The sequence below is a fragment of the Carcharhinus amblyrhynchos genome, chromosome 20, assembly GCF_965287045.1.
Source record: "Carcharhinus amblyrhynchos chromosome 20, sCarAmb.v2.hapA, whole genome shotgun sequence".
Lineage (NCBI taxonomy): Eukaryota > Metazoa > Chordata > Chondrichthyes > Carcharhiniformes > Carcharhinidae > Carcharhinus > Carcharhinus amblyrhynchos.
This window is the reverse complement of record NC_137343.1, coordinates 40,637,743-40,664,514: the sequence shown is the minus strand read 5'-3', so window position 1 is coordinate 40,664,514 and position 26,772 is coordinate 40,637,743. Positions and strand designations below refer to the sequence as shown.

General features: G+C 46.0%; 1 protein-coding gene and 1 pseudogene across 1 annotated transcript in view; one reads left to right on the top strand and one right to left on the bottom strand.

The window, feature by feature from the left end:
- cabp1a (calcium binding protein 1a) overlaps positions 1-22,891 on the top strand; it is a 39,800-nt gene extending 16,909 nt beyond the window's left edge. Inside the window, exons 3-7 of the mRNA XM_080208706.1 lie at positions 3,707-3,737; positions 7,570-7,713; positions 13,964-14,073; positions 17,293-17,440; positions 19,704-22,891. Of these exons, the coding sequence (XP_080064832.1) occupies positions 3,707-3,737; positions 7,570-7,713; positions 13,964-14,073; positions 17,293-17,440; positions 19,704-19,729 (459 nt within the window). The 3' untranslated portion in view covers positions 19,730-22,891. The remainder of the gene's footprint in view (positions 1-3,706; positions 3,738-7,569; positions 7,714-13,963; positions 14,074-17,292; positions 17,441-19,703) is intronic.
- A 3,553-nt stretch (positions 22,892-26,444) lies between these two features.
- LOC145356240 (U6 spliceosomal RNA) lies at positions 26,445-26,539 on the bottom strand (annotated as a pseudogene).
- Positions 26,540-26,772: the final 233 nt, after the last annotated feature.

Below are 26,772 nucleotides of genomic sequence, written 5' to 3'. Positions count from 1 at the left end.
CCGCCACTCTGCTGGTGATCGGTGGGGGCGGGGGCGGAAGGGGGGGCAGGGGTGGCAATCGGTCTGGGTAGTGGGGGAGTTGGATAAAGGTGGGGGGGGGGGCAGTGATGTGTGTGTGTCCCCCTTATCCACCCTGTAGGGATGGGTAACAAATATTACCATTAACCCCAATATCCCATGAAAGAATTAGAAAAAACATGGATTGGATCTCCCCACAAGGTGTGGCTGCGTGAGTAGGCAATCTTGATGAGGGGGTCGATCTCGATCCAAGTGCCGAGATGCGTTTGCAGATGACCTCAGCTGCCAGGGCCATCAAAGTTCTCACATCTCTCTCGGAAAACACAAAGATCCGGGCTGGAAGGAGAATGAAGAATAGGAGAGCAGGATCTGAAGGCGAGTTACCTGTGTACCCGACAGAGTGGTGTATAGGCTTTAATCTATTATTCCCTCACCGGAAGGGGAGGAATAAAGGTGTGTACAAAACAACACTCCAGTGCAAGACTCAATCTTAGCATTGTCATGGAAGCTTTATGAATGAACTGTGATGGTTCGGTGACTGGTAGTTGTTATTGATGATCTAAGTGTTAAGGTACAGTACCGTACTTGCTGGTTGTTGGTCTATCTTTATGAATGAGCTGAATGTGTAAGTATAGTGCTCGCTGGTGGCCAGTAGGTCTTTATGAATAGTCCTCAAGAGCGCAACTTGTTTTTGTTCTTGTCTTAGCCTCTTCAGTCCAGGCACCAGTTGCTGACAGGCTTGAAGAAGCTATTCATCGAGGTTTTAAATGTTGAAGAATTTGGGGTGTAATTCATACTTCTTCCCCTGACACTGTGCCAACATAGAGCCACACAGCATGTGTAAGTGAAGATAAGCATTCTGTGTTGATATAATAATGTAACACACAGTGCAGACTGGTAATTGACACTTAAACAGGACAAAGCCTCCAGCCGTGAATATTACACCTTCTGTAGTGAGCATGTTCAACTGCGTTTGGAGGATTTTAGTTCACTCTTGAGTTGTTTCCACAAGGAAAATGGCAAAGTGCCACAGTCCAATAAGCCTTGTCTTGTGCCCTAACATTCCTCGTGCAGTCTCTCCTTTCTCACACCTATCACTGATCTTCTGTTTGGCTCCAACCACACCCCATAAACAGCATAAAACCCATCAGCATTTCCCCTCGCTTTCGCTCTGAGGAAGAGTCATACGGACTCGAAACATTAACTCTCCTCCTCTCTGCACAGATGCTGCCAGACCTGCTGAGTTTATCCAGCATTTTCTCTTCTTATTTCAGTGAAATCAGCCATTGCCTTCACCACATTCTTCCCAATGTTCCTTATCCTTAATGTGCTCAGTGTGAGCAACCTCAAGTCGGGACTGGGGCAGTGCCACGCTGTCAGAAGTGCCACGTTTTGGATGAGATGTGACATCACGATGCCCTTTGCCCTCTCAAATTGATGCAAAAGATCCCATGGCACTTTTTAGAAATAGAACAGTGACACTTTCCCTGGTGTTTTGGCCAATATTTATCCTTCAACCATCGTTACTAAATAAAAATTATCCGGTTATCTTCTAAATGCTGACTGTGGGAGCTTGTTAGATGCAAATTGACTGCTGTATTTCCTACCTTATAGCTGTGAGTGCTCCTCAAAGATTGCTTCATTTCCTGCAACGCACGCTGGGACAACCTGGGGTCTTTCCTTTTTATGTGACCATCGCAATGACAGTACGTCTATTCTGTGTGTCTACTCTTAACTGAGCAACAGCAGTCAGTACACAGAACGACAATGCACCACAACGGAGACACACACCGTGCACTCACACAGATAGTGCACATGCTCTTTATGTAGTCCAGTGACGGGCAACCTGGGCTAGTGAGTGGGCGGCAGGAGTGGGCCCTGCTTCATCTCAGTGGGCCCTACGATTGAAATCGGGCCCGTTCGCTGGCCATGTCCCCACGAATAAGATTGAAATACATTTAATACACGCCGAATATTTCATAACAAGTTATAGAAAATGTGTAATCGTTCATTTACTAATAGAACAATCGTCAATTTCAAATGGTGAAAGCAAAACGTATATTTATTTTCACTTTGGATGCAGAGGGAGCGCACGGTTTTTGTGAGCACTCGACACCCACCTCACTTTGCTCGCTCTTGCTTTACGTGTGAATCACTTCAGTCACACTGGTAGGGAAAAAAAGGCTACACAAATGGAAATCAGCGGAATGCAGCAACCCTGCGCAACGAAATGTCTTCTGGGTCGCACACGGAACCTAGATGTGCCGCCTGTGGCCCTCGGGCCGCAGGTTGCCCGCCACTGGTATAGGAGGAATATACTTCTATCACATTCCCCGGCACCCTCATATTGTTCAGATCGAGGCATAGCTTTTACCATCCCGACGTACAGAAGGTCGAGGTCTGGTGAGCAGCCAGAAATCTCACCCCCCCCCAATCCCCACCCACAAATGTATCTTTTAAGATGTGAAGGGATTTGGATTACTGGAAACCCAAAACAGGAAGAGAAGTTGCTGCAAATACTCAGCAGGTCAGTCAAGCATCCGCGGAGGGAGGAACCGGGGAGAATTCCTGCCCTGAATTTCCCGTCCCACTCACGGCGGTTCCTGCGGGCGGACAGGAGTGGGAAATCCCACTGGGAGTTACCATTTCGGGTAAGTCACCTGATTCTCTGCAGAAGCTGCCAGAACCGCTGAGTGCTTATCAGCATTTTCTGTTTCAGGAGCAGCTCATCCCCAGGGACCGCGGTCAGTGACGGTGCAGTGGTGACGGTGCAGGGGTGATGCTGCAGTGGTGACAATGCAGGGGTGATGCTGCAGTGGTGACGGTGCAGGGGTGACGCTGCAGTGGTAATGGTGCAGGGGTGACGCTGCAGTGGTGACGGTGCAGGGGTGACGCTGCAGTGGTAATGGTGCAGGGGTGATGCTGCAGTGGTGACAATGCAGGGGTGATGGTGCAGGGATGATGCTGCAGGGGTGACAATGCAGTGATGATGGTGCAGGGATGACGGTGCAGTAGTGACGCTGCAGGGATGACGCTGCAATGGTGACAATGCAGTGATGATGGTGCAGTGGTGACGCTGCAATGGTGACAATGCAGTGATGATGGTACAGTGTTCTCGGGCATGCATTCCGTCAGTGCTGCCCCCGGCTTGCGGCTTTGGGTCACAGTGTGAGCCCATTAATTCTGCATGCTGTACGGAAGCAGTTATTTTTAATGTGGACTGTTCTCAATGAGGAGCTCACAGATTTACCCGAACTTCACAGCCTTGGCCACCCGAGGCCAATGGAGAATGCCGTTCTGTGAGCCTCGTGGGGTGGGCATGCCGATAAAATTCTGACTATTATGTTTTGTGACCAGTGAGAACCACAGGGACTCGAGTGCAGCGTGGGTGGTGACGATAATATTTGATCTTTTTTTAATCATTTGGGTTTCTATCGTGTACCCCAAGTGATCCCTCTGTTAGATCCCTTTGGGAAATCCAATGTGTGGTTATTTTAATGAAAAGAAACACAGCTAACACTGTTAAAAACGGGAATGAATCAATGAAGTTATTGCCTTCCTGTTGAAGATAACCAAATGCTATTTGTGTTGTTAATGTGATTGGCACTGTTGTGTTTGCGTTGTGTGTGTGTTTAACATCGGCAGAGTGTATGGGAAACAGTCTAATATCAAATTGTTTTATCACCAGGACAGAGAACTCGGGGCCGAGGAAATTGAAGGTAAATAACTATTTTGATTTTCATTCATTTGTGTCGTATTTACAAGAACACTTTACCATGCGGGTGGCATGGTGGCAAATGGTTAGCGCTGCTGTTTCATAGCGCCAGGGACCCGGGTTCGATTGCAGTCTCGGGTCACCGTCTGTGTGGAGTTTGCACATTCTCCCTGTGTCTGCATGGGTTTCCACCGGGTGCTCCGGTTTCTTCCCACAGTCCAAAGATGTGCCAATTAGGTGGACTGGCCATGTTAAATTGCCCCTTAGTGTCAGGGGGACTAGCTAGGGTAAATACATGGGGCTGTGGGGGTAGGTCTGGCTAGGATTGTGGTCTGTGCAGACTCAATGGACCAAATGGCCTCCTTCTGCCCTGTAAGATTCTCTGAAAACCTGATGAAATATTTTATTAAAACGCATGCGGTGAAGATGTTTAGAATGCTTTGTGGGGGATTTGGTGGCCTCTCTTTGCAGAATCATTTTGAAGCATCATATATGGCGAGAATATTTGTTTCTTTACCCAGATGCCATTTTTCCAGTAATCAGTGCAATTAACCAGCGTTCTGGAGCTAGATATTTGCTCAGAAACCCCTTAACTCCGCAATGGCTGTGTCATTCCTACTTGCATTCGGGTCAACTATCCCAATATTTCGTATGAAAAGAAAAAGTTACTTACTGCACAACTTAAGATATATTCCTCACTTATACACTCATCAATGTCATAGAGTTTTACAGCACTGATGAGGCCATTCAGCCCACCGTGCTGGCTCCTTGTCTCATTCTCCCTTCTCTTCTCCCATATCACAGAATCCCCAAAAGCAGAAAGAAGCCATTTGACCCATCGAGTCTACACAGATTCTCAATCCAGGCTTACATCCGACCTCTCCCCGCGCATTTACCCCACTAACCCCCCCGCTAACCTACACATCCTTGAACACTAAGGGGCAATTTGGCATGGCCAACCCCCTGACCTGCACATCTTTGGAGTGTGGGAGGAAGCCGGAGAACCTGGAGGAAACCCACGCAGACACAGGGAGAACATGCAAATTCCACACACAGAGAGAGTCATCCAAGGCTGGAATCGAACCCAGTTCCCTGGCACTGTGAGGCAGCAGTGCTAACCACTGTGCTCCACATACCCGTGTAACAGTTTCCATTTCACATATTTCTCCAATTCTTTTTAGAAAGTTTGGTAACTTAAGACAACAATAAAGTATTCAAATGCATTGTTTAAAGAATGAACCTTATGTAAATACATAACATAGTTTAACAATACTACCAACTTTGCATAACCAATAATAACTATGAAAACAGGAGCACGAGTAAAACAGGTATTTTTTGCAGAACGCTGTTTGACAGACTTGTAAAGGCGTCCAAAACCCGACATGCTCAGAACCTTCAACAGACACCCGTAAAACAATTACTTAGGAAAAGGCTTAGAAGAACACTGTACTCAGGATTAGTTATTATTGAATCAGCTTCCTCCTCTTATTCTTGAGCCTGTTATCTTAAAGCTGTGTCCTCTTAATTAGCGACATTGCCAAATGTGGAAATAGTTTTTCTGTTTGCTCTATCTGCACCTCTCATCATTTCATAAACCTCAGTCAAATCTCTCCTTCAGTTTCTTGCCTGTAAGGAGGGCAGTCCCAGCCTCTCCAATGTTTAAACTTAGTTGAAGAAGCTAAAATGAGGGGCCGTTTGAATGGAGAGAGCCTCGTCGCCCAACCAGATTCAACCCATACCAGCCCCACAGTGAGACGGTCGGGAGCTGGGCACTGGGATTAATTTTCTCCTTTGTCCTGGGGCACTGAGGCCAATTGTAGCATCCAGAGTGCTGCCCAACGTTGAGACCAGGTAGCTGAGTACAGATCAGGACACAAAGCGGGGAGTTTGACAATGCAGAAAGACCCCTGGGATGGAGAAGGTGCAGGAGCAGGGTGGTTAGTGGGGAGGTGGTATTTACCAAATTAACCTCAAAGTGTATCTCCAAAAAGGCAGAAAGGATAATCTGTTCCTTTTAGAGATGTCATTTGCTTACAAATGAATGATTCCAATCTGTCCGATTGATTACATTCGGTGTGTGTATGTGTAGCTCTCATTACTGCATCACTAAAGGATTTCTCTGAGTTTTACAGTAAGGCTTGTGTGTGTTTTGTAAGAGTTGAAATGATGAGACCTTTACACAGCCACCAAAATCCAACGACTACATCCTTCAGGCTCTTCAGCAATCGTCTTTATGTTGGGGATGAAATCGGGGTGATGCCCTGGATCATGTCACTGCCCGTCCTTCAGGGCCTGGGTGCAAACCCCCACAGAGCAGCAGAATGAAAAACCATGCAGCCTTGCCAGCTGCTAGAGATCCTACAGCCACTGGTCTGCCCGCACATCAACACTCAATCAGTAACCTTCATCAGAGATACTAACAGTGAGGGACAAGATCGCTCTGTAAGGTTGGGGTCAGGGCTGAAGTCAGCTGGTAGGATTAGAGTACTTGAACTTTACTCCGCCTCCCTTAGACCAGGCAATGCAGGACACTCATTAGGAGAGTGTACGCAGCCCCGGGGTCCCGCATACACAGCAACAGGGCCCCTCACACATAGCCGTGGGCCACAGGTACAAGTACGGGGCTAAGTATTCAAACGCAGTGTCACAGGTACAAACGCAGGGCCTCATAAGGCAAACACAGGGCCCCGCGTACACCAAGGCACAGGTACAAATGCAGGGTCACAGGTACAAACGCAGGGCCTCATAGGCAAACACAGGGCCCCGCGTACACCAAGCCACAGGTACAAATGCAGGGTCACATGCTCAAACACTGGGCCACATTCACAACTACGGGGTTTTTTTTAATAGCACACTTGGAAAAATCTATTGAAAACATGAAGACATTAAAAGAATGAATCTTTGTGAGGTTGGAATTAAGGCACCTGGTTGGAGGAGGAGAATTTGGGCTTTACTGTACTTGTTTCTGGGGTAAAACTGACCTGAGATTACTCAATCCTGGTAATGGGTATGAGACAAGGCAAGGAGTGGGATTGGACCCGTGTCCAGCTCATTGGAGCTTTGTCCATTCGCAATCCCAAAGGGTCCACCTGAAGATCGGGATCATTGGAATTCCCTTTCTCATCCTCTTTCATTTTACCTTCCTTGGAAGAAACTCTTAATCTATTGACAAATTGACTTAGCACAAAAGATAATGCAAAATACCAACAAAGAGGCTGAAATAAGCCTGCTGAAGAAGCATCACAGAGTGTTTGAAGACGAACTGTTAGATATATTTGACAGGCTGTTCATTATGTTTCCCTCCTCCCCCATGTACTCCCAACTCCCACCTCTCATTCTGCACTGCTTTCAGCCCCTGTCATCTGACTCAGTGCAGCCGTTCCAAATGTCTGGGATACACTCAAACAATTGGAATGTATCCGCAACTCAGAGGCCTGGAATTCTCTCCCTGAAATTCTCCGGGCGGAATGTTCCCATCCTGCCTGTCGTGGGAATCGTAGCGGGCAGGACACAGAACCGTGCGAAGGTCTGTAGGCCTCGGGTGAGATTTTCGGGCATTGGGGTGAGCATGGCCGGAAAATCCTGCCCTCCATCACTCCCTCTCTCCCCAGCGTACCCCCTCCCCTCACCCCCACCACCAGACCCCATCTCTTTGACCAAGTTGTGTTCGCCTCCTTTTGTTCCATATCCCGTTTTTTGTCTGATTAACCTCCTGTGAAGCATCTTTCTACATGAAAGGTGCTATATAAATGCAAGTGGTTGCTGGTCTCGCTCTCTATTTGATTTTGTTTTATGGAGTGAGGTTTGTGTTTGAACAAATTACTCTGTGTTGGCAGAGCTCCGAGACGCATTCAAGGAATTTGACAAGGACAAGGATGGTTTCATTGGATGTAAGGATCTGGGTAACTGCATGCGGACAATGGGCTACATGCCAACAGAGATGGAGCTGATCGAACTCTCCCAGCAGATCAACATGAACCGTAAGTTCAGACACAATGATGACCCTAAGCAAATGTGTTTGTAATCGAGTTCTCTTTCAGGTATTGACATCTGAAGCATCTCAGAGTTTCAGCTTTAGGTGCATGTGCACATGAGTATTATGTGTGTGCGTGTGCATGTGTGTGCGTGTATTGTATCTTTGTGCATGTGCATGTATTGTATCTGCACGCGTGTGCGTGTATTGTATCTGCACGCGTGTGCGTGTATTGTATCTGCATGCGTGTGCGTGTATTGTATCTGCACGCGTGTGCGTGTATTGTATCTGCGTATGTGTGTGTGCGTGTATTGTATCTGCGTATGTGTGTGTGTGTGTATTGTATCTGCGTGTGTGTGTGCGTGTATTGTATCTGCGTATGCGTGTATTGTATCTGCGTATGCGTGTATTGTATCTGCGTATGCGTGTATTGTATCTACATATGTGTGTGCGTGTATTGTATCTGCGTATGCGTGTATTGTATCTGCATATGTGTGTGCGTGTATTGTATCTGCATATGTGTGTATTGTATCTGCATATGTGTGTATTGTATCTGCATATGTGTGTGCGTGTATTGTATCTGCGTATGCGTGTATTGTATCTGCATATGTGTGTGCGTGTATTGTATCTGCATATGTGTGTGCGTGTATTGTATCTGCATATGTGTGTGCGTGTATTGTATCTGCATATGTGTGTGCGTGTATTATATCTGCATATGTGTGTGCGTGTATTATATCTGCATATGTGTGTGCGTGTATTATATCTGCGTATGTGTGTGCGTGTATTGTATCTGCGTATGCGTGTGCGTGTATTGTATCTGCGTATGCATGTGCATGTATTGTATCTTTGTGCGCGTGTGCGTGTATTGTATCTTCGTGCATGTGTGTGTATTGTATCTGCACGCGTGTGCGTGTATTGTATCTGCGTATGCGTGTATTGTATCTGCGTATGCGTGTATTGTATCTGCGTATGCGTGTATTGTATCTGCGTATGCGTGTATTGTATCTGCGTATGCGTGTGCGTGTATTGTATCTTCGTGCATGTATTGCATCTGCATGAGAGTGCGTGTGCACATGCACATGACAGTTACATCACGGAGCCAAGTGCTTATGACAGTTGCCAAATTGATGTTGCTGATGGAGCAGCTTTGTGCAGGGCTCCTTCACCATACCAGGAGGCATATCCTCAATGGGGCAGGTTGATGCCACCTGGTCAGTGCCCAGTGACTCTGGTGCTATTGTGGCCTTGGGTAGCTGGTCCCAATACCTTCAGTTCTTACACTGCCCCATTTTCTTCCTTCCCCCCCATGAAGGTGTCTGTCTGACGTGCCTTTCCCATTCTTGTGTTGTGAGCCTGGATGGACATTAATGGGGTACCGCAGTATCATGTCAAATCCTGTCACTGCCCAAACTACAAATCAGCATACCCACATCATTTGATTCTTGCTTAAGCAGTCGGGTAATGACTTTAGCCCTCCTCAAGTCAGTGATTTTAAGGTCTGTTCTAACACCACACCCCCCCCTCCCCATGCCTGGGGTCACCTAACCCAACACATCTCACAGGGGCAGAAGCCTGATTCCCTCTAAGAGACCGTGACTCAGCTACACATTAACCACTCTAAGTGTCTGGGTCAAGAGTAACACTGACACAGTGTAAAGCCGTTCCCCACAACAGCACACACAACCCCTTCCCCTAGCCTTGTCAACAAGGAACTGCGACACAGAGTGAGGTGGCAAGTTCAATGAAACGGAGATTAAAAATGCATTGCAACCAAGAGGAAACAAGTGCGAAGCATTGCAATCTGTGATCTTCCAAAAGGAAAGAGAAAAGCAATTCAGTGTGTGTTATTTTAAATCCAGCTCTCCCCCGACACTCACCGGTTTATTCAGCACTTGTTCAGATTAACAACTCACCCAAGGTTCTTTTGCAGCCAAGTCCGTTTAGATTTGTTGAGCCTGCAGTGAGTTTGTTATTGATCAGTTTCAGTGAAGTAATCCCAGCCAATGATTAAATGCTATGTTTGATAATGGTTAGGCCGCATTCGATTAAACAGAGCTTTTCGCACCTCGTAAAAAGTGATTTCAATCCAGGAATTTTCAGTATCTGTTGTTCAGTGGCCCTGTTACCGTGTGGGAGTTTGCTTTCTGACCTGCCACACTAAGTTGGTATCAAATCTTACAGATCCCGTGTTATCAAGTTTATTTATTAGTGTCCCAAGTAGGATTACATTAACACTGCAATGAAGTTACAGTGAAAATCACACTCCTTTTCAGACACTGTTGTGGTTCAGGTCAGAAACTCCAAAGTGTTTTATGAAGGCCTGCCTGATTCACAAATTTTGCATCTTGAATTTGGCTAGGGTAAGCAATGATAAGCTTCACGTCAGGTATGATTCCAATGACCCACTAGGGAGCTTTCATCAAACAAAGTTTATTTAAGAATACAGTTGACATGCATAGTAAGAAAATTAGCAAGAACTCTTGTCAATTACAAACAAGAAACAAAATAACCACTATAATATATAAGCCTTAACAAAATATATCTAATGTGTTCCAATCAAACCAGTCCCTTAGACAAAATCCGTTTTTGCACCAGAGACTAATGCTCACGTGATACTGGACTTTGGCTGAAACTTGCAGTTCTCTGGATAGACTCAGAACAGTTTGAAGTCAGAACAGCTTCCCAAAACACCAGGGGCTCTAGGTAAGCCACCAACAGCTGATTTCCCCCCCCCCCTCTTCAGAAGGGCAAGACTTTGCTTTCAGCTCACCAGCAGAATTTCTAAAACCAGAGACAGAGAGAGAGAGAGACTTTTTTTCAGCTTGGTGCCCCTTCTAAAACTAAAACCTACAGCTCCAAACTGAAAATGACTCGCCAACCGGTTTTTCTCCTAACAATGCAGCATCATAAACATCCCAATAAAAATAAACAAACCCCTGTTTAAGCAGCAATAAAAAGACTCTCGTAGAAAGCCCAATAGCAATGAGAAAAACAAACTGAGGCTGTGAGCTGAGAAACACTAAAGCTGCCAGAACTGCAGAGATCATGATGAAAAAAAAACTTTCTTGAAGATACACTAAAGTCACAGTACGCTAAGGGAGAATTTAGCATTTAGATGCCAATTCACCTAATTCAGTACAGTATTGAGATTTATTGCAAGGTCAGATATTTAATTGTAAGGAAGAGATTCTGCTCTGGGAATGGGCATTGAGTTGGCACATTGTATTGTGAGCCAGATTTGATATCATCGTGTGAGTGTGCTGATCATTTAATCATAGAACCCCTAACAGTACAGAAGGAGTCCATTCGGTCCATTGAGTCTGCACCAACCACAATCCCACATAACCTCACGTATTTACCCTTCTAATGCTGAATCTAAGAGGCAATTTAACGCGGCCAATCAACCTAAACTATATATCTTTGGACTGAGAGAGGAAACTGGAGCACCCGGAGGAAACCCATGCAGACATGGGGAGAATGTGCAGAGTCCACACAGACAGTGAGCCAAGACCAGAATTGAACCCGGATCGCTGGCACTGTGAGGCAGCAGTGCTAACCACTGTGCCACCATGCCGCTCCTGTCAGGAGGTCAGTGTTCCTACGACATTGCATTTATTTATACAAACCTGTCCATCAGCAGTCATTGGGTCAGTTATTTAATACAGGAGTGACACACTGTTAGCAGTGTGACAGAGTTGAATGGCCCAGACATTTTGTTCCTCATCTGCACTGTGGCTTGGCACTGTTGCCCTTCTCAGTGCCCATCTCTGCCAAAGGTTTTGACGTTGACTGACGAATGGGAGATGTACCTTGCTGTGATTGAGATGCTTGGTGAATCCTTCAAACTGATCGGCTGGCTTTCCACCGAGTGAGAGCTCACAGCCCTCCCACTTCCGGGGAGTCTGTTGGAGCAGGCGATTGGCATTCTAAGCCCTGCAGCTAGGTGTCTTGGGTAGATTGGCCCTTCTATCCAGCACTCGTGCATGTGCAGTGCCCCCCAGTTGTCGCAGTTATAACCAAACTGGGTTGTGCAGACCCCACTGGTCTCCCTACTGTTCAGAATGACAGCTTCATTACTGAACTTTGGGGGTGCTTGAATCGGGGTGAAAATAGAACTGAATATTGGGGGGGAAGATGTTAAACGATAGCAGCCAAAAATAAAATTGCCTCCCCCTTGAATCTGTGGCGGGGGAGGTTTCTCTGCAATAATCGTAAACCAGATTTAACAGACTGTAAAATAAAATGATGTCCTTTTGGAGCGACTCACTGCTCCCCCTGGGCTACAGCCTTCTGACTAATACAAGCATCTTTATTACAATTTTAAACAAATAACCTTTTTAGCACTTTTGTGGCTTTTTTTAAAAAATGTGACTGCGTGATTCCTGAGCCTTACTGCGAGAGAAAGGATAACTTTATATCGGTGGGGGCAAGAGACACTGAAACCAAATGCTAACCATCATAAATACACCTGGAGAATGAAAAGGTCCCTGGTCACGCTGGATAGAGCAGAGGCAGTGACGTTTTAGCAACACTCTGAAGCACTTCGTCACCATGATGCAAACTGCCGGAGAAATGAAATGAGGCTTAGAAAACACTTTGAAATAATGTTCACGCGAAGCCCTTGAACAGAAAGCTAAACGGCTTAAAATAGCAGAGGCACGCTCAGATTAATGACAGGGTCGCAATCCCTGATGCAATGTATTCTGATCAGGGGAAAAAGAAGATCTAAAAAGGGATGCATGAAAGCATATGACAGCTGAGAGCTGCGGGCCCGAGACAGTCAGTGGAGGGTGACTGTGGGGACCCACAGGGTCATTAGATATTTGAGTGTCTGAGGACAGGCAAGGGAGAATTCTGAAATCTTTATTTATTAGAACATCATGTCTGTTCCTGTCTACCAATAACGTGTTAGAGTAGGGAGTACTTTAGCCTGAATCAGTGACAATGAGCAAACAGCCCGTCCTATATCAATCCCGATTTTCATTTAATTCAGATTGAAAGGCTGCGATTTCCTATTACCCATTCTACACGAGCGCATTCTACAAACTCAAAAATCTGACTGCAACAATCGCACAGCTCTCCTTTGGGTCACTGACATCTCGGTTGGGGTCCCTGAGCACATGCCAGTTTCGGAGGTCTGCCACACAGGAAACACTGTTCCTGCACACTGCCCGCTCACTGTCCTGTGTTTGTTGGAAGCACCGTCACTGCAAGGACTGCAGAGGGTCAAGAAGGCTTGTCACCATCATCATTGCATCAGAGCAGCTAAGAATCACCAATAATGCAGCCTTGCCAGATTTATTCGTAGCATAAGAACAGATAATGTTTTAGTGCTGTGATGTCCTAACTATGTTAGGGGTTATGGATTTTACACAAAAGAAAAAGATGTAGTTTGCACACATAGATTCAAACTGACATGTTGCAGGTTTTATTGAAAGTGATATTCTCTGCACTGCACAGAGTGCAAACTGAAAGTGAAACTCTGCAACACCCTAATGACATCACTGTCAAATCATGTGATCAGCTCTTTAAAGCAACCTGCAACCCTTTGAAATATATAACAAATGTACAGTCACAGGTGCCAACTCACACAGCTCAATAACGATATGTATAATTAGGGAAAGGTTTGTGCAGTGAGGTGATTTCGAGAAAGGGTGAGTCTATGTTCCTTAGTGGGAGTGAAAAAAGAGTGAAAAGACTGGCATCTAAAAATAACAGTTGCAGATGTTAGCAGTTGATGTTTTAGTGTGCGTGTGTGTGTGTGTGTCTACGTGTGTGTGTGTGTGAGAGATATTCCTTTGTCTGTTACTTGATTATAGATGTTATCCTGTTTAATTTAAATAGGATGCAGCTCTATTAAAATCACTCAATACTATTGGACACTTATCCACTGATATCAAGCACAGTAATCTGTGATGTAAGGTCTTTGCTGTTATTGTTTATTTATTGGACAGTCCGATATGGAATGTACTAAATTGATTCTATGTTAGGGGCTGTGAGTTTTATATAAAAAGAAATGAAATTGAATGTATTCAAGAGACGCTGGATATAACACTTGGGGCGAATAGGATTAAAGATTATGGGGAAAAAGCAGGATTAAGTTATTGAGTTGGATGATCAGCCATGATCGTGATGAATGACAAAGCAGGCTCGAAGGGCCTAATGTTCTCCTCCTGCTCCTATCTTTATGTTTCTATGTATTCCACACCACAGAATGAGCTCACCCAGCTGCTTGTTCCCTTGTGTTTTATTTTTAGTGGGTGGCCATGTTGATTTTGATGACTTTTTGGAACTGATGGGACCAAAGCTATTGGCGGAAACGGCAGACATGATTGGAGTGAAAGAGCTTCGAGACGCTTTCAAGGAGGTGAGGCCTAGATAGAGTGGACGTGGGAGAGACTAGAAATCAAAGGCACAACCTTAGAATGAAGGGACACTCCTTTCTTCAGCCAGAGAGTGGTGAATCTGTGGAACTCATTGGCACAGAAGGCTGTGGAGGCCAGGTCATTGAATGTCTTTAAGACAGAGATAGATAGGTTCTTGATCAATAAGGGTTACGGGGAAAAGGCAGGAGAATGGGGATGAGAATCATATCAGCCATGATTGAATGGCAGACCAGACTCGATGGGCTGAATGGCCTAATTCTGTTCCTATATCCCATAGTCTTATTTCAGTGATTGTGAGATAGCTGTAATTGGGATTCTCGTTGGGCTTTCGAAACCATAGAAACACTTCCGTGCAGAAAGAGGCCATTTGGCCCATTGAGTCTACACCGCCAACAATCCCACCCAGGCCCTATCCCTGTATTTTACCCGTTAATCCCTCTAATCTACGCATCTCGAGACACTAAGGGGCAATTTAGCTTGGCCAATCCACCTAACCCACACATCTTTGGACTGCAGGAGGAAACCGGAGCACCTGGAGGAAACCCATACAGACATGGGGAGAATGTGCAAACTCCACACAGACCATGACCTGAACCAGGAATCAAACCCAGGTCCCTGGACGTGTGAAGCAACAATGCTAACCACTATGCCACCCTGATCTCCTTCCATATCTTCTTCACTATTTCTCTATGGTTTTCCACCCAACATACAGCAGATCAGAAAAGCCTCCAGGGAAATTCTAAGTGTTAGTTTTATATTAGCCCAGGTCATTCTGGAATAATTGATGAAGCAGAACAGACTACAATTTGAACAATGAGACGCAACCAAAAGCTAGGTTGCACAAGTTAGCATACCAAGAGGTCTATTTTCAGTGGAGCAAATGGCCTTTCTTTCGCCCTTCTCATTTTGCATTTTAAAAGCGAAAACTTTATTTTGAAAAAAACATCTGTATGGGCTGAAGAATCACCCATTTTGGTCTCTGGTAGCTGACGGGGTAGATTCACCACTGCGTGTGGAACTGAGGCAGACAGACCAAGACAGTGCCAGGTTCAATCCTGCTGAGTCTGTGCTAAGTCAGTTGGCCTTAGCTGGGATAGTGAGAAGAGCTACTGCAGGGAGAGCTGCTAGTGTATTGGTAATGTCACTGGACTAGTAATCCAGGGGTCCAGGCTGAAGGCCTGGGAACATGGGCTTAAATCATATCGAACAGTACAGCACAGGAACAGGTTCTTCAACCCACGATGTTGTGCATGAGGCCAAATTAAACTAATCCCTCCTGCCTGCCCTTGGTCCATATCCCTCTACTCCCTGCATATTCATATGCTTATCTAAAAGCCCCTTAAAACCCCTATCGTATCTGCCTCCACCACCACCCTTGGCAGCCCAGACACCTATCACTCTCTGTACAAAACTTTCCCCTCACATCTCTTTTGAACTTTCCCCCTCTCATATTCTGACTGTCACGACAACTAGTAGAGCTTAAATTCAATTAATAAAATTAGAATTTAAAGCTAATATTAGTAATGATGACATGAAACCATCATCGATTATTTTAAAAAGAGCCTATCTGGTTCACTGATGCCCTTTAGCAAAGGAAATCTGCCACTTTTACCTGGTCTGGCCTACATGTGACTCCAGACCCACAACAATGTGCTTGACTATTAACTGTACTTTGAAATAGCCTAGCAAGGCACCCAAGTCCAGGGCAATTAGGGATGGACAATTAATGCTGCTCCTGCCATCATTATTAAGTTGGTACCACTGGTTGGAGGAGAGGAGAAAGTCAGTCAGGATTCTCACTCCTGATTGCTGTTAAATTCACGTGGATGGAAAGTGGGTAAGGGTCAGGGTCACAGAAGCTGCCAACACTCAGTACCTGGGCCAGGTCTTGAAGAGCAGTCACTGAGCAAAATGCCAGAGGACAGCCATCTTAGTGATTCTTTTGGACACCGGCTGCTTCCGACTATTGGAGAATTTTACATCTTCCCAACCTGAGAGTTCCAAATCAACGGCAACATCCTAATCGCTGAGATAGTTGAACACAGATATTACAAATAAATGTTTGCACTGCATCTGGAAAATTAAGGTCACCCATGGTAAACAAACCCATGACTTGATTCACCCTGAAGGCCTTTCAAACTGAAGCAGTCAGCCTCCTGCCTCGTGGTTTTATTAGACACAGCAATTTGCTCATCCCGTTTTCCCATTCCCTCTGACCCCTGGGGGGATGGCGTTGGGGATCCAGGTTTAATCCAATGGATTCTTGCTCTTTAGTATCATTAGCAATGTCAGGTTTCCTCAGACTGTGCCATTGGAACGTCTTCTCATTACACTTCAGTTATCGTCAATCTCTTCAAATCAGAGTCCTGCTGTGTTCAGAGACACTGAGAACAGACCTAAACACCCTCCACCATCTGTACAAAACACAGGCCTAAACACAGACCTAAACACCCTCCTCGGTCTGCACAAAACACAGGCCTAAACACCCTCCACCATCTGTACAAAACACAGGCCTAAACACAGGCCTAAACACCCTCCTCGGTCTGCACAAAACACAGGCCTAAACACCCTCCACCATCTGTACAAAACTCAGGCCTAAACACCCTCCACCATCTGTACAAAACACAGGCCTAAACACCCTCCTCGGTCTGCACAAAACACAGGCCTAAACACCCTCCACCATCTGTACAAAACGCAGGCCTAAACACCCTCTTCAGTCTCTACAGAACTCAGGCATAAACATAGTCTGAAACACCCTCCTCAGTCTGCACAAAGCACAGGCATAAACACAGACTTAAACACCCTCCTCAGTCTCTACAGAGCACAGGCATAAACACAGACCAAAACATCCTCCTTGATCCACATAAAGCACTGGTGTAAACGCAGACCTACCCTCCTCAGTCTGCACAAAGCACAGGCATAAACAGCCAGACGGTGCCTCAGTTTAAGGTCTCCTTTAAAAGACAGCAGTGCAGCACTCCCTTTGCCCTGTACTCAGCTATTAACCTGGATTATGTGCTCAAGTCTCAGGAGTGGGAACTGAAGTCACAGCCTTGTGTCTGGTGAGAATACGACCAATTTAAACAATAGCGCAAGGGGCAAATGTGAAAAGAACGTGCAGAGGGGGCTTCAGAATTACTTGGTTGTTGAAATAGCTGCAAAAAGGCAAACCCTGTTCACGCACGCTCTTAAATCCACAGTTTGACACCAATGGAGATGGAGAGATCAGCACAATGGAACTTCGGGAAGCCATGAAGAAATTACTGGGCCAGCAGATTGGACACAGAGACATTGAAGAAATACTGAAAGATGTTGATCTGAATGGGGATGGGCGTGTTGACTTTGAAGGTAAGAGCCAATTTTATTGTCTTAGCTTTGTAACATTCCATTAGCTAACTTTTCATAGCAAGGGGTCTATCCAGACAAAGCACAGGGTGGCACTGTGGCAGACTGGTTAGTGCCGCTGCCTCACAGCGCCAAGGACCTGGGTTCGATTCCTGGCTCGGGTCACTGTCTGTGTGGAGTTTGCACATTCTCCCCATATCTGCGTGGGTTTCTTCCAGGTGCTCCGGTTTCCTCCACACTCTAAAGATGTGCGGGTTAGGTTGATTGGCCATACTAAATTGCCTTAGTGTCCCAGGATGCATAGGTTAGAAGGGTTAGTGGGGTAAATATGTGGGGTTAGAGGGATAAGACCTGGGTGGGATTATTGTTGGTCAAATGGCCTCCTTCTATACTGTAGGGATTCTATTCTATGGTACACTACATACAGTATAGGGTAGAAAAAAGGGGACAGCATTGAATTGGAAGAAACTGGGGACTTAGCTACTGGTAAAGGACACAGGGATCATAGTGCATGATTAGCCCTTACTGCTACTTTCTGAAGCAGACAGCTTACAAACAGCATGAGTCTGTAAATGCTCACCGGGATCTGGACAGCACAAATAGAACAGAACCGTTGAAGTCAAATCTAAGGCCCTCGCATTACACAACACTCCCTAGAAACTGGAAGCAGGAGTACAAACCACCAAGCCCTTCTACATGTTAACCCAGAGAGAACTCTTCCAGTGTCAACATAAGATATTACCAAACTTACTCCAATTTATAAATCAAAGAAAAGGTTTAATAAAAAACTTCATTACTCCAAACTTGAAGCCTCACCTCAAGCCATTCCAAGTTCCCCACAATTCCCAACCTGTTCTAATTTATACTGAGTCAGCTGATCATCACATCATTCTGTCATTGGTTACATAGTTTACTGGGTCAGCTGACCCTGACAGCTTATTACCATTGGTCGCATTACAACAGATCCAATGTTATCACTGGTTACATTCTAACACTCCAAACCCAGCCAAGGTCGTGGGTGCTGCCTTTAAATAGTGACGGCTGTAGCAGCCACTGTGCCAGGGATGAGAGAGCTGGAGGGTTGGGGTGGAAAATGACAGTGCTGGCCTCCAATCAGTGCTGCAGACTGACCTACATCGCAGATTGCCTATTCTGCATACTTTTAACAAACGCTCTTGGCATACACACTCATCTCTTCAATAGGGTCTGAAGCGGCTGTCAGCTGAAGTGTGTACGCGCCACGGAGGCTATTTTGGACCTTACACTGCAGCCATAATGTGGGAGATACGGGCATGTGGAGTGGCCTCTGTCTGCCAGCTTCCCGATTACTGGCCAGCTCGATCGCTGGCCAGTCCCGAAACACTCTTAGCACTGCCACCCCCCCAACGGCCCGATCAGTGGCCCCCCCAAACATGCCCAGCCCAGCCTCGACCCCCACTCCCCCGTTAACATTTTCAGCAAACATTGCTAAAGTTCTCCAGTCCTGGGGTTTCCTTGTGTCGTGTCTGGGTCTGTTGTACACTGGTTGTTAGAGATTGATTACAGTGATTTGTCAACAGCTCCATTCTTGTTATACGCGTCAATTGCAGGAAGGCAGGATGTGAACTAGTCACTATTAGCTGGCAGTCCTGATTTACTTTCACATTTTAAACGTACTTTTTCATTTGTTGAGTTTCCATCGAGGTAACAGCAGGAGTCAGCTATTCAGCCCCTTGAACTGATTCTATCCTTCTGCGGTTAATTTGGTTTTCGACTCCATTTACATACTTTTTATTCCACAGCCTTTGATATTTACCCTACTGTTATCTGTCAGACTCAGTCTTGGTTTATCCAGTGACCACTGTCTTCTACAGCAGTTTGATCCATAATTCCCTTACCCTTCCTGATCCTGAGCTAATCGGAGAGTGACCTCTGACCCTGGGCTAATCGGAGAGTGAACTCTGACCCTGGGTTAATCGGAGAGTGAACTCTGACCCTGGGCTAATCGGAGAGTGACCTCTGACCCTGGGCTAATCGGAGAGTGAACTCTGACCCTGGGCTATCAGAGAGTGAACTCTGACCCTGGGCTAATCGGAGAGTGAACTCTGACCCTGGGCTAATCGGAGAGTGAACTCTGACCCTGGGCTATCAGAGAGTGAACTCTGACCCTGAGCTATCAGAGGGAGAGCTCTGGGAGAGTTGCTGGGTTTTGTATCCTATCAGTTTATTCTGTGATAGTTTCTCAGAGCTCGTGTCTTTGTGATTTAACACTGTTGTTGATTTCCAGAATTTGTCCGGATGATGTCTCGCTGACCGAGAGGAGGTGCCTCCTGGATCAGGATTGCAAATAGCACTAACTGACAGAAACTGAGGCAATATCGTAACGCTCTGGAGACTTTATCAAACGACTCTTCCAGATTCAGAGCAAAATCTCTTTCTATTCCAAACTACTGAGGAAATCCCGAGTTTCCAAGAAGCTGGAACTATAAACTGAAACAACAGCATTCTTTATATTTCTCTGCTGCCAGAGTTCCACAGTAAATATCAGCCCGGGTCCAATATCAGCTTGCTGACCCTCACCAAGGACTGTACACCATGGTGCAGTGCTCAATATAAAATCACTAATGTCATTAACAGGTGATATTTGAAGTTGTAACAAGCTGTTTATAACTCCTCGGTCTTTTATGCAGCATCAGAGGATTTATCTTTCAGCGACAGTTCAGAATATCAGGGATGAGAATGACTCTAATGCTCACACCGACTCGAGACGTTAGTATTTAATTTATCTCTGCGCCCACCGTAACTAAGTCGTTATAGTGACTGGCCTGGTGATTGCATTGAAATAGCAGAAACAAGATTGCAATGCGTTCTTGCATGAACTCACATAGCTTCACTGCAGAACATCCTGGTGTTTTGTCGGTTTTGTGGTGATATACCCCTGGATTTCATACCCTCGAGCATGTCAGAATCATTCCGGGAACACAAAGCCTCTCCGTTAGTAGAAACCAGAGGTCACAGTGGGGCTTGCTGACCTTTGCTTTGGAGAGTTTGGATTTTAAATGAACTCTGTCCTCTTGTTCCACGTTGTGATCTGGAAGGCAGGGAAGCAGATTCCATGGTGAATTTTAACAAACAAAGGAATGGGATAACGAGGCGATGGGGAAAGAGTGAGGGAGTGAGAGAATTTAGAGGTGGCTAGCAGTTACAGAGAACCCACACACAGAGAGAGTGGGCTGAGTGGCCACCCGTACACCATGATTCAATTCTGTTTAATTTTTTTTTCTTTCTAATGCTCATCAAGTTGAGGAATGTTGGAAGCAGATTTCACCCTGTCACACCTCCACCCCCGTCCCAAACTTCATAAGTAGCTGATCTGGAATGTTCCAGAACAGTTTTTCAGCTCTCTACCTCACTACCCCCAGGTGTTGGCTTCTCTCAGTCTCTCTCTTTGCTGCTGTGGTAGTGAGAGTCACTGAGAGAAATGGTGAGCGATCCTCCTCCAAGCGGCTGTAAGTGCTCTGTAAGCTACACAGATTGACTGTTACCCCACAACCCCTTCCTGATGATCCAATCTGCCTCCTGTCATTCTCCTGGGAATGAATGTAGGTGATGTCCACCAGGAGCACGTATTGGACATTGGGGAGAAGGAAGCTGGAGGGGCCAGAGTTCCTTTGCTTCATTCTGTGATTCTTTAACCACAGATTCAGTGACACAGTCCTTGTGACAGTGTCTTCTGAGGCCTTAGAAATTCACGCAGCACAGTAGCACAGTGGTTAGCACTGCTTCCTCACAGCTCCAGGAACCTGGGTTCAATTCCCAGCTTGGGCCACTGACTGTGCGGAGTTTGCGCGTTCTCCCCATGTCTGCGTGGGTTTCCTCCGGGTGCTCCGGTTTCCTCCAAAGATGTGCATGTTAGATGGATTGTTCAGGCTAAATTGTCCATTTAGTGTCCCAAGATGTGTAGGTTAGATGGGATCAGCCATGGTAAACGTATGGGGTTACGGGGGATAGGGCAGAGGAGAGAACCTGGTTAAGATACTCTGTCAGAGAGTCTGTGCAGACCTGATGGGCCAAATGGCCTCTTCTGCACTGTAGAGATTGCATGAACAGCTGACCATTAGCTTTGGAATCTGGCCTACACCTTGCTGGTCTCCATTCATACTCTCCTCCCAGCTTGGGAATATAGAGTATTCCTTATAAGGACATCTCCATGGAGCTGCAATTGAACGATTTGCGAAGGTTCCTCCCATGATTCTCTTTCTCCTCCCTCACTAAAAGATCCATTCAAGTCTGAAACACCTTCCCCTTGCTCAGGGCCTAGGAGAGAGAAATCCCATCTTAGCACAGGCCCAGATTGGCTGACATTACACTGACCAGAGACTCAACTCTCTCCTTTCCCTGTCTGCATGATTTAATATTGTGCAGTTTGTGTGTGGGGTGGTGGCAGAGGGAGTTAGGCTTTGAGGGTGACGTGCCCCAGCCTGCTGGGAAGCCATCTTCAAACAACCAGTTAGTGAGAAAGAAAGTGGGGATAAGGGAAGCTGCCACTAGGATGAACGAGAGGATGGAAACTGGGTCCGTGCAGCGTAAACCCAGGAGAGCTTTAACCAGGCAGCCAAACTGACCCCAGCTGGACGGGCCAGGTTAAAGGTTTTGGTGAGTGTCTATAATAGGGAGTAGCTGAGGAGAGGGGAGGTGATGGCCGAGTGGTACTATCACGAGAATATTAATCCAGAAACTCAGTTAATGTTCTGGGGACCTGGGTTCGAATCTCGCCATGGCAGATGGTGGAATTTGAATTCAAATTTTAAAAAAAAATCAGGAATTAAGAAACCACTGATGAAGACATTGCTGATTGTCAGAAAAACCCATCTGGTTCACTTTAGAGAAGGAAATCTGCCATCCTTACCTGGTCTGGCCTACATGTGACTCCAGAGCCACAGCAATGTGGTTGAATCTCAGCTGCCCTCGGGCAACTGGGGATGGGCAATAAATGCTGACCCAGCCAGCGAAACACATGTCCCACGAATGAATAAAAAGCTGAAATGCAGGATTCAGTGTGATCCTGTGACTATAAATATGCATGTGGGCAAAGCTCAACCTCATTTCTAAAGGATTATTAAGCATTCAATTGTTATTAATTATGCTCCATTGGGACCAGAATGCAGAATAATTAAATGGAGATTTAAAATGCCAATTATAAATGTATGGCTCCAGTTGCTTGTGTGTGGATTCCTGGATCGATGCTATATTGTCTGTTGTGGTTTATGTACAGATAAATCTTGTTCTCTGGGCTGCAATATCATTATAGAACATGATGGAATTGAGGTTCTGTCTGCCAACTTGTCCATCACCATGTTCTTTGTTGCTTCAATTTAACAGGCACCTGTCAGGGAATTATAGATCAGTTTGCCTCACTCTAGCTGTCAGCAGATAAACTGGGGCCTTTAGCATTTTGCCCTGGGCACCATAACAGTTGTCCAGTTTTGTTGGGGTTTCACCTCATGGAGAAAAGGCTAGGATGGGAGATTCTGCGCCCATTCCCCCCCCCACCCCCAACATACCCCCCTTGCCACATCTAAGGGTCCCGACTGAGAGAAAGTTCCTGGGTTTCACTGGATCAGTAAGGCATCTGATCAGCCCAAATGGACCCATGCCTGGTGAAGCTACAGCATAGGACTACATGCATGTCAAAGAATGGCAGTAGCATGTGACTGAGGTTCCCCGCACCGCAGCTGCCCTATTTGATTGATATTGGCACAGTGGTTAGCACTGCTGCCTCACAGCGCCAGGGACCTGGATTCGATTCCTGACTCAGGTCACCGTCTGTGTGGCGTTTGCACCTTCTCCCTGTGTCTGCGTGGGTTTCCTCTGGATACTCTAGTTTTCTTGCACAGTCCATAGATGTGCGGGTTAGGCGGATTGGCCATGCTAAATTGTCCCCTTAGTGTCAGAGGTACTAGCTGGGGTAAATGATTGAGGTTATGGAGATAGGGCCTGGCGGGATTGTGGTAGGTGCAAACTCGATGGGCCAAATGACCTCCTTCTGCACTGTAGGATTCTATGATTGTCCAAAGATGTGCAGGTTATGCAGATTGGCCATGCTAAATTGTCCTTTAGTGTCCAAAGAAGTGTAGGGGGATTAGTGGATTAAATATGTAGGGATTGGGCCTGAATAAGAGGTTCTGTCAGAGATGATGAGCCGAATGACCTCCTCTGCACTGTAGGGATTCTATCATTCACTCCACAGGATAGTAAGAAACAGTTGTAAGCATTGGATCCACAAAGTCTATGGGTCCTGGCAATATTCCAGTGATAATATGGAAGACTTGTTCTCCAGACCTCGTTTGTGCCCTGGCCAAGCTGTTCCAGGACAGCTACAACACTGGCATCTACCCAGCAATGTGGAAAATTACCCAGTTCTGTCCTGTATATAAGAGAAAGGACAAATCCTTCCTGGCCAATTACTGTCCCATCAGTCTACTCTCCATCATCGGCAGAGTAATGGAAAATGTCACTGACAGTGCTATCAAGCAGCACTTACTCAGCAATAACCTGCTCAATGATGCTCACATTGAGCAGGTTCTGACCTCATCACAGCTTTTATCAAAACGTGGATAAAAGAACTGAACTTCCTTGACAATAACTGCCCTTGACATCAAGGCAGCATTTGGTCCAGGAAGGCATCAAGGAGCCCAAACAAAACTGGAAGTCAGTGGGAATTGGGGAAAACCCCTCAGTGGTTGGAGTCATACTTTGCACAAAGGAAGATGGTTGTAGTGGTCGGAGGTCGATCATCTCAGCTCCTGGGCATCTCTGCAGGAGTTCCTCAGGGTACTGTCCTGGGCCCAACCATCTTCAGCTGCTTCATCAATGACTTTCCCTCCATCATATTGTTCGAAGGGGGGGGTGGGTGTTAGCTGATGACTGCACAATGTTCAGGCACTGTTTGTGACTCCTCCAATCCTGAGACAGTCTGTGTTCAAAGGCAGCGAGACCTGGACAATAACCAGACTTGGGCTGACAAGTAACATTCTCACCACACAAATGCAAAGCAAGGACCATCTTCCCCTGAAATTCAATGACATTACTATCCCTCACTGTCAACATCCCTGGAGGTTACTGTTGTTCAGAAACTAAATACAGTGGCTACAAGAGCAGGTCAAAGGCCAGGAATCCTGCGACGAGTAACTCACCTCCTGACTCCCCAAAGCCTCTCCACCATCTACAAGGCAGGAGAATGATGGAATACTCGCCACTTGCCTGGATGTGTGCAGCTCCAATAACAACTCCACACCATCCAGAGCAAAGCAGCCCAACCCTAACCACCAGCCATCCACATTCACTCCCTCCAACACCAACACAGTGTACCATCTGCGAGATGCCCTGCAACAACTCACCAGGACAGCACCGTCTAAAACCGTGACCTCTACCACCTAGAAAGACAAGGGCAGCAGATCCATCTGACTTGGAAATATGTATGACCGTTCCTTTACTGGGTCAAAATCCAGTAACTCCCTGTGTAATAGCACTGTGGGTGTATCTATGCCACGTGGACTGCAGCAGTTCAAGAAGACAGCTCACCACCTTAAGGAGGTTTAGAGATCAGCAATAAATGTTGGCCTGGCCAATAATGCCCACTTCTCAAACGAATAAAACAAACTTACTAAACACTTATCTTTGCGTATAAAACAACAGCAACAGTCCATTGACTGTGAAGCACTTTGGAGCATGTTGAGAACATTGTAAGATGTGTTATGTCCCTCTTTGACACTATGTTTTGGATTCTAAACAAGATTAAAATCATACGAGGCCTTAGACTGCTGTACCTGGAGAATTGTGTTGGGTTTTGGACATCACAATGATCAGAAGGAAACGTAACAAACTTGCCGTTCAAACTCACCGGAATGTTACCAGGGATGAGGGAATATAATTAAGGGAAAAAAACTTGAAAATTGGGATATTTTCAATGCAGAGACAATGAAAGAGATCTTCAACCTTGTGAAAGGTCGGGAGAAAGTGATGGGTTAGACAAGATGACAGCAAAAAGTCAGATCAAGCCCAAGAAGGGGTGCAATGCCAGCTTGGATCCGGTTTGTCTCTCTCTGGTGGGGACCTTGAATTGGATTCAATTTGAATTTGGTTTTTGGAGCAAGCAAGGATTTGGATTTATGGATTTGGATTTACCTGGTCCATTCTGAGCACTGGCTTTGTAACTTCAAGAATGGAGTAAAAAATTAAAAAGGCATAAATTTAATCTCAAAAAATGAACCAGCAATTGATCCTTTACAGATTAGTAAAGCTGAAAGTATTGCCTCTTGCCCTTTGAAAATAAATGATAGTTATGGGGAGCCAGAGTGGGATTAGACCAGGTGCTTGAAGGATGGAAAAGAGCCTGGTTCGTACAACAACAGTTTGGAGGAGAATTGGCCCCACACTCACCTGCTATTTGGAATGAATAAGTAGCAGTAGGGTGGGGATAATTTTGGGGCATGATCTGTTACACCTGATCCCTCCTGGAATACTTCCTCATGTTCTCTTCATCAGGACAGGTGATGGCGCAGTGCTAGTGTCCCTGGACTAGTAATCCAGGGACCCAGGGTAATTCCCTGGGGGATTTGGGTTCGAATCGCCCCATAGCTGATAGTGAAATTCAAATAGAATTTTTAAAAATCTGGAATTACAAAAGTCTAATGATGACCATGAAACCATTGCCAAAGAATCATAGAATCCTTATAGTGCAGAGGGGGGCCATTCAACCTATCAAGCCTGCACCAACAACAATCCCACCCAAATCTTATTCTCATGTATCTACCCAAGCCACTTCCCCCGATACTAATGGGCAATTTAGCATGGCCAATGCACCTAATCTGCACATCTTTGGAGTGTGGGAGGAAACTGGAGCACCCGGAGGAAACCCACATAGACACAGGGAGAACATACAGACTCCACACACAGTCACCTGAGGTTGGAATTGAACCTGGGTCACTGACACTGTGAGGCAGCAGTGCTAACCACTGTGGCACCCTGAAACATGCAAGGCTTCACAAATTTGCGTGTTATCTTTGCGCAGAGCTATGCTAATCGTTCCAATTTTAGTATATGTGCTGCTGAAGCGAGCACATGTACTAAATTATCGGGAAAACCCACTAATGTCCTTTAAGGAAGGAAATCTGCTGTCTTTACCTGGTCTGGCCGACATGTGACTCCAGAGCCTCAGCAATGTGGTTGACTCTTAAATTCCCTCTGAAGCAGAAGGCGGTTGGTGCAGTAAATGTTGGCCCGGCCTCTGTACACTGTCTGTAAATGAGTTTAAAAATAACTTGATTCAGTCGGAGCTGCCTTTAACATGCAAG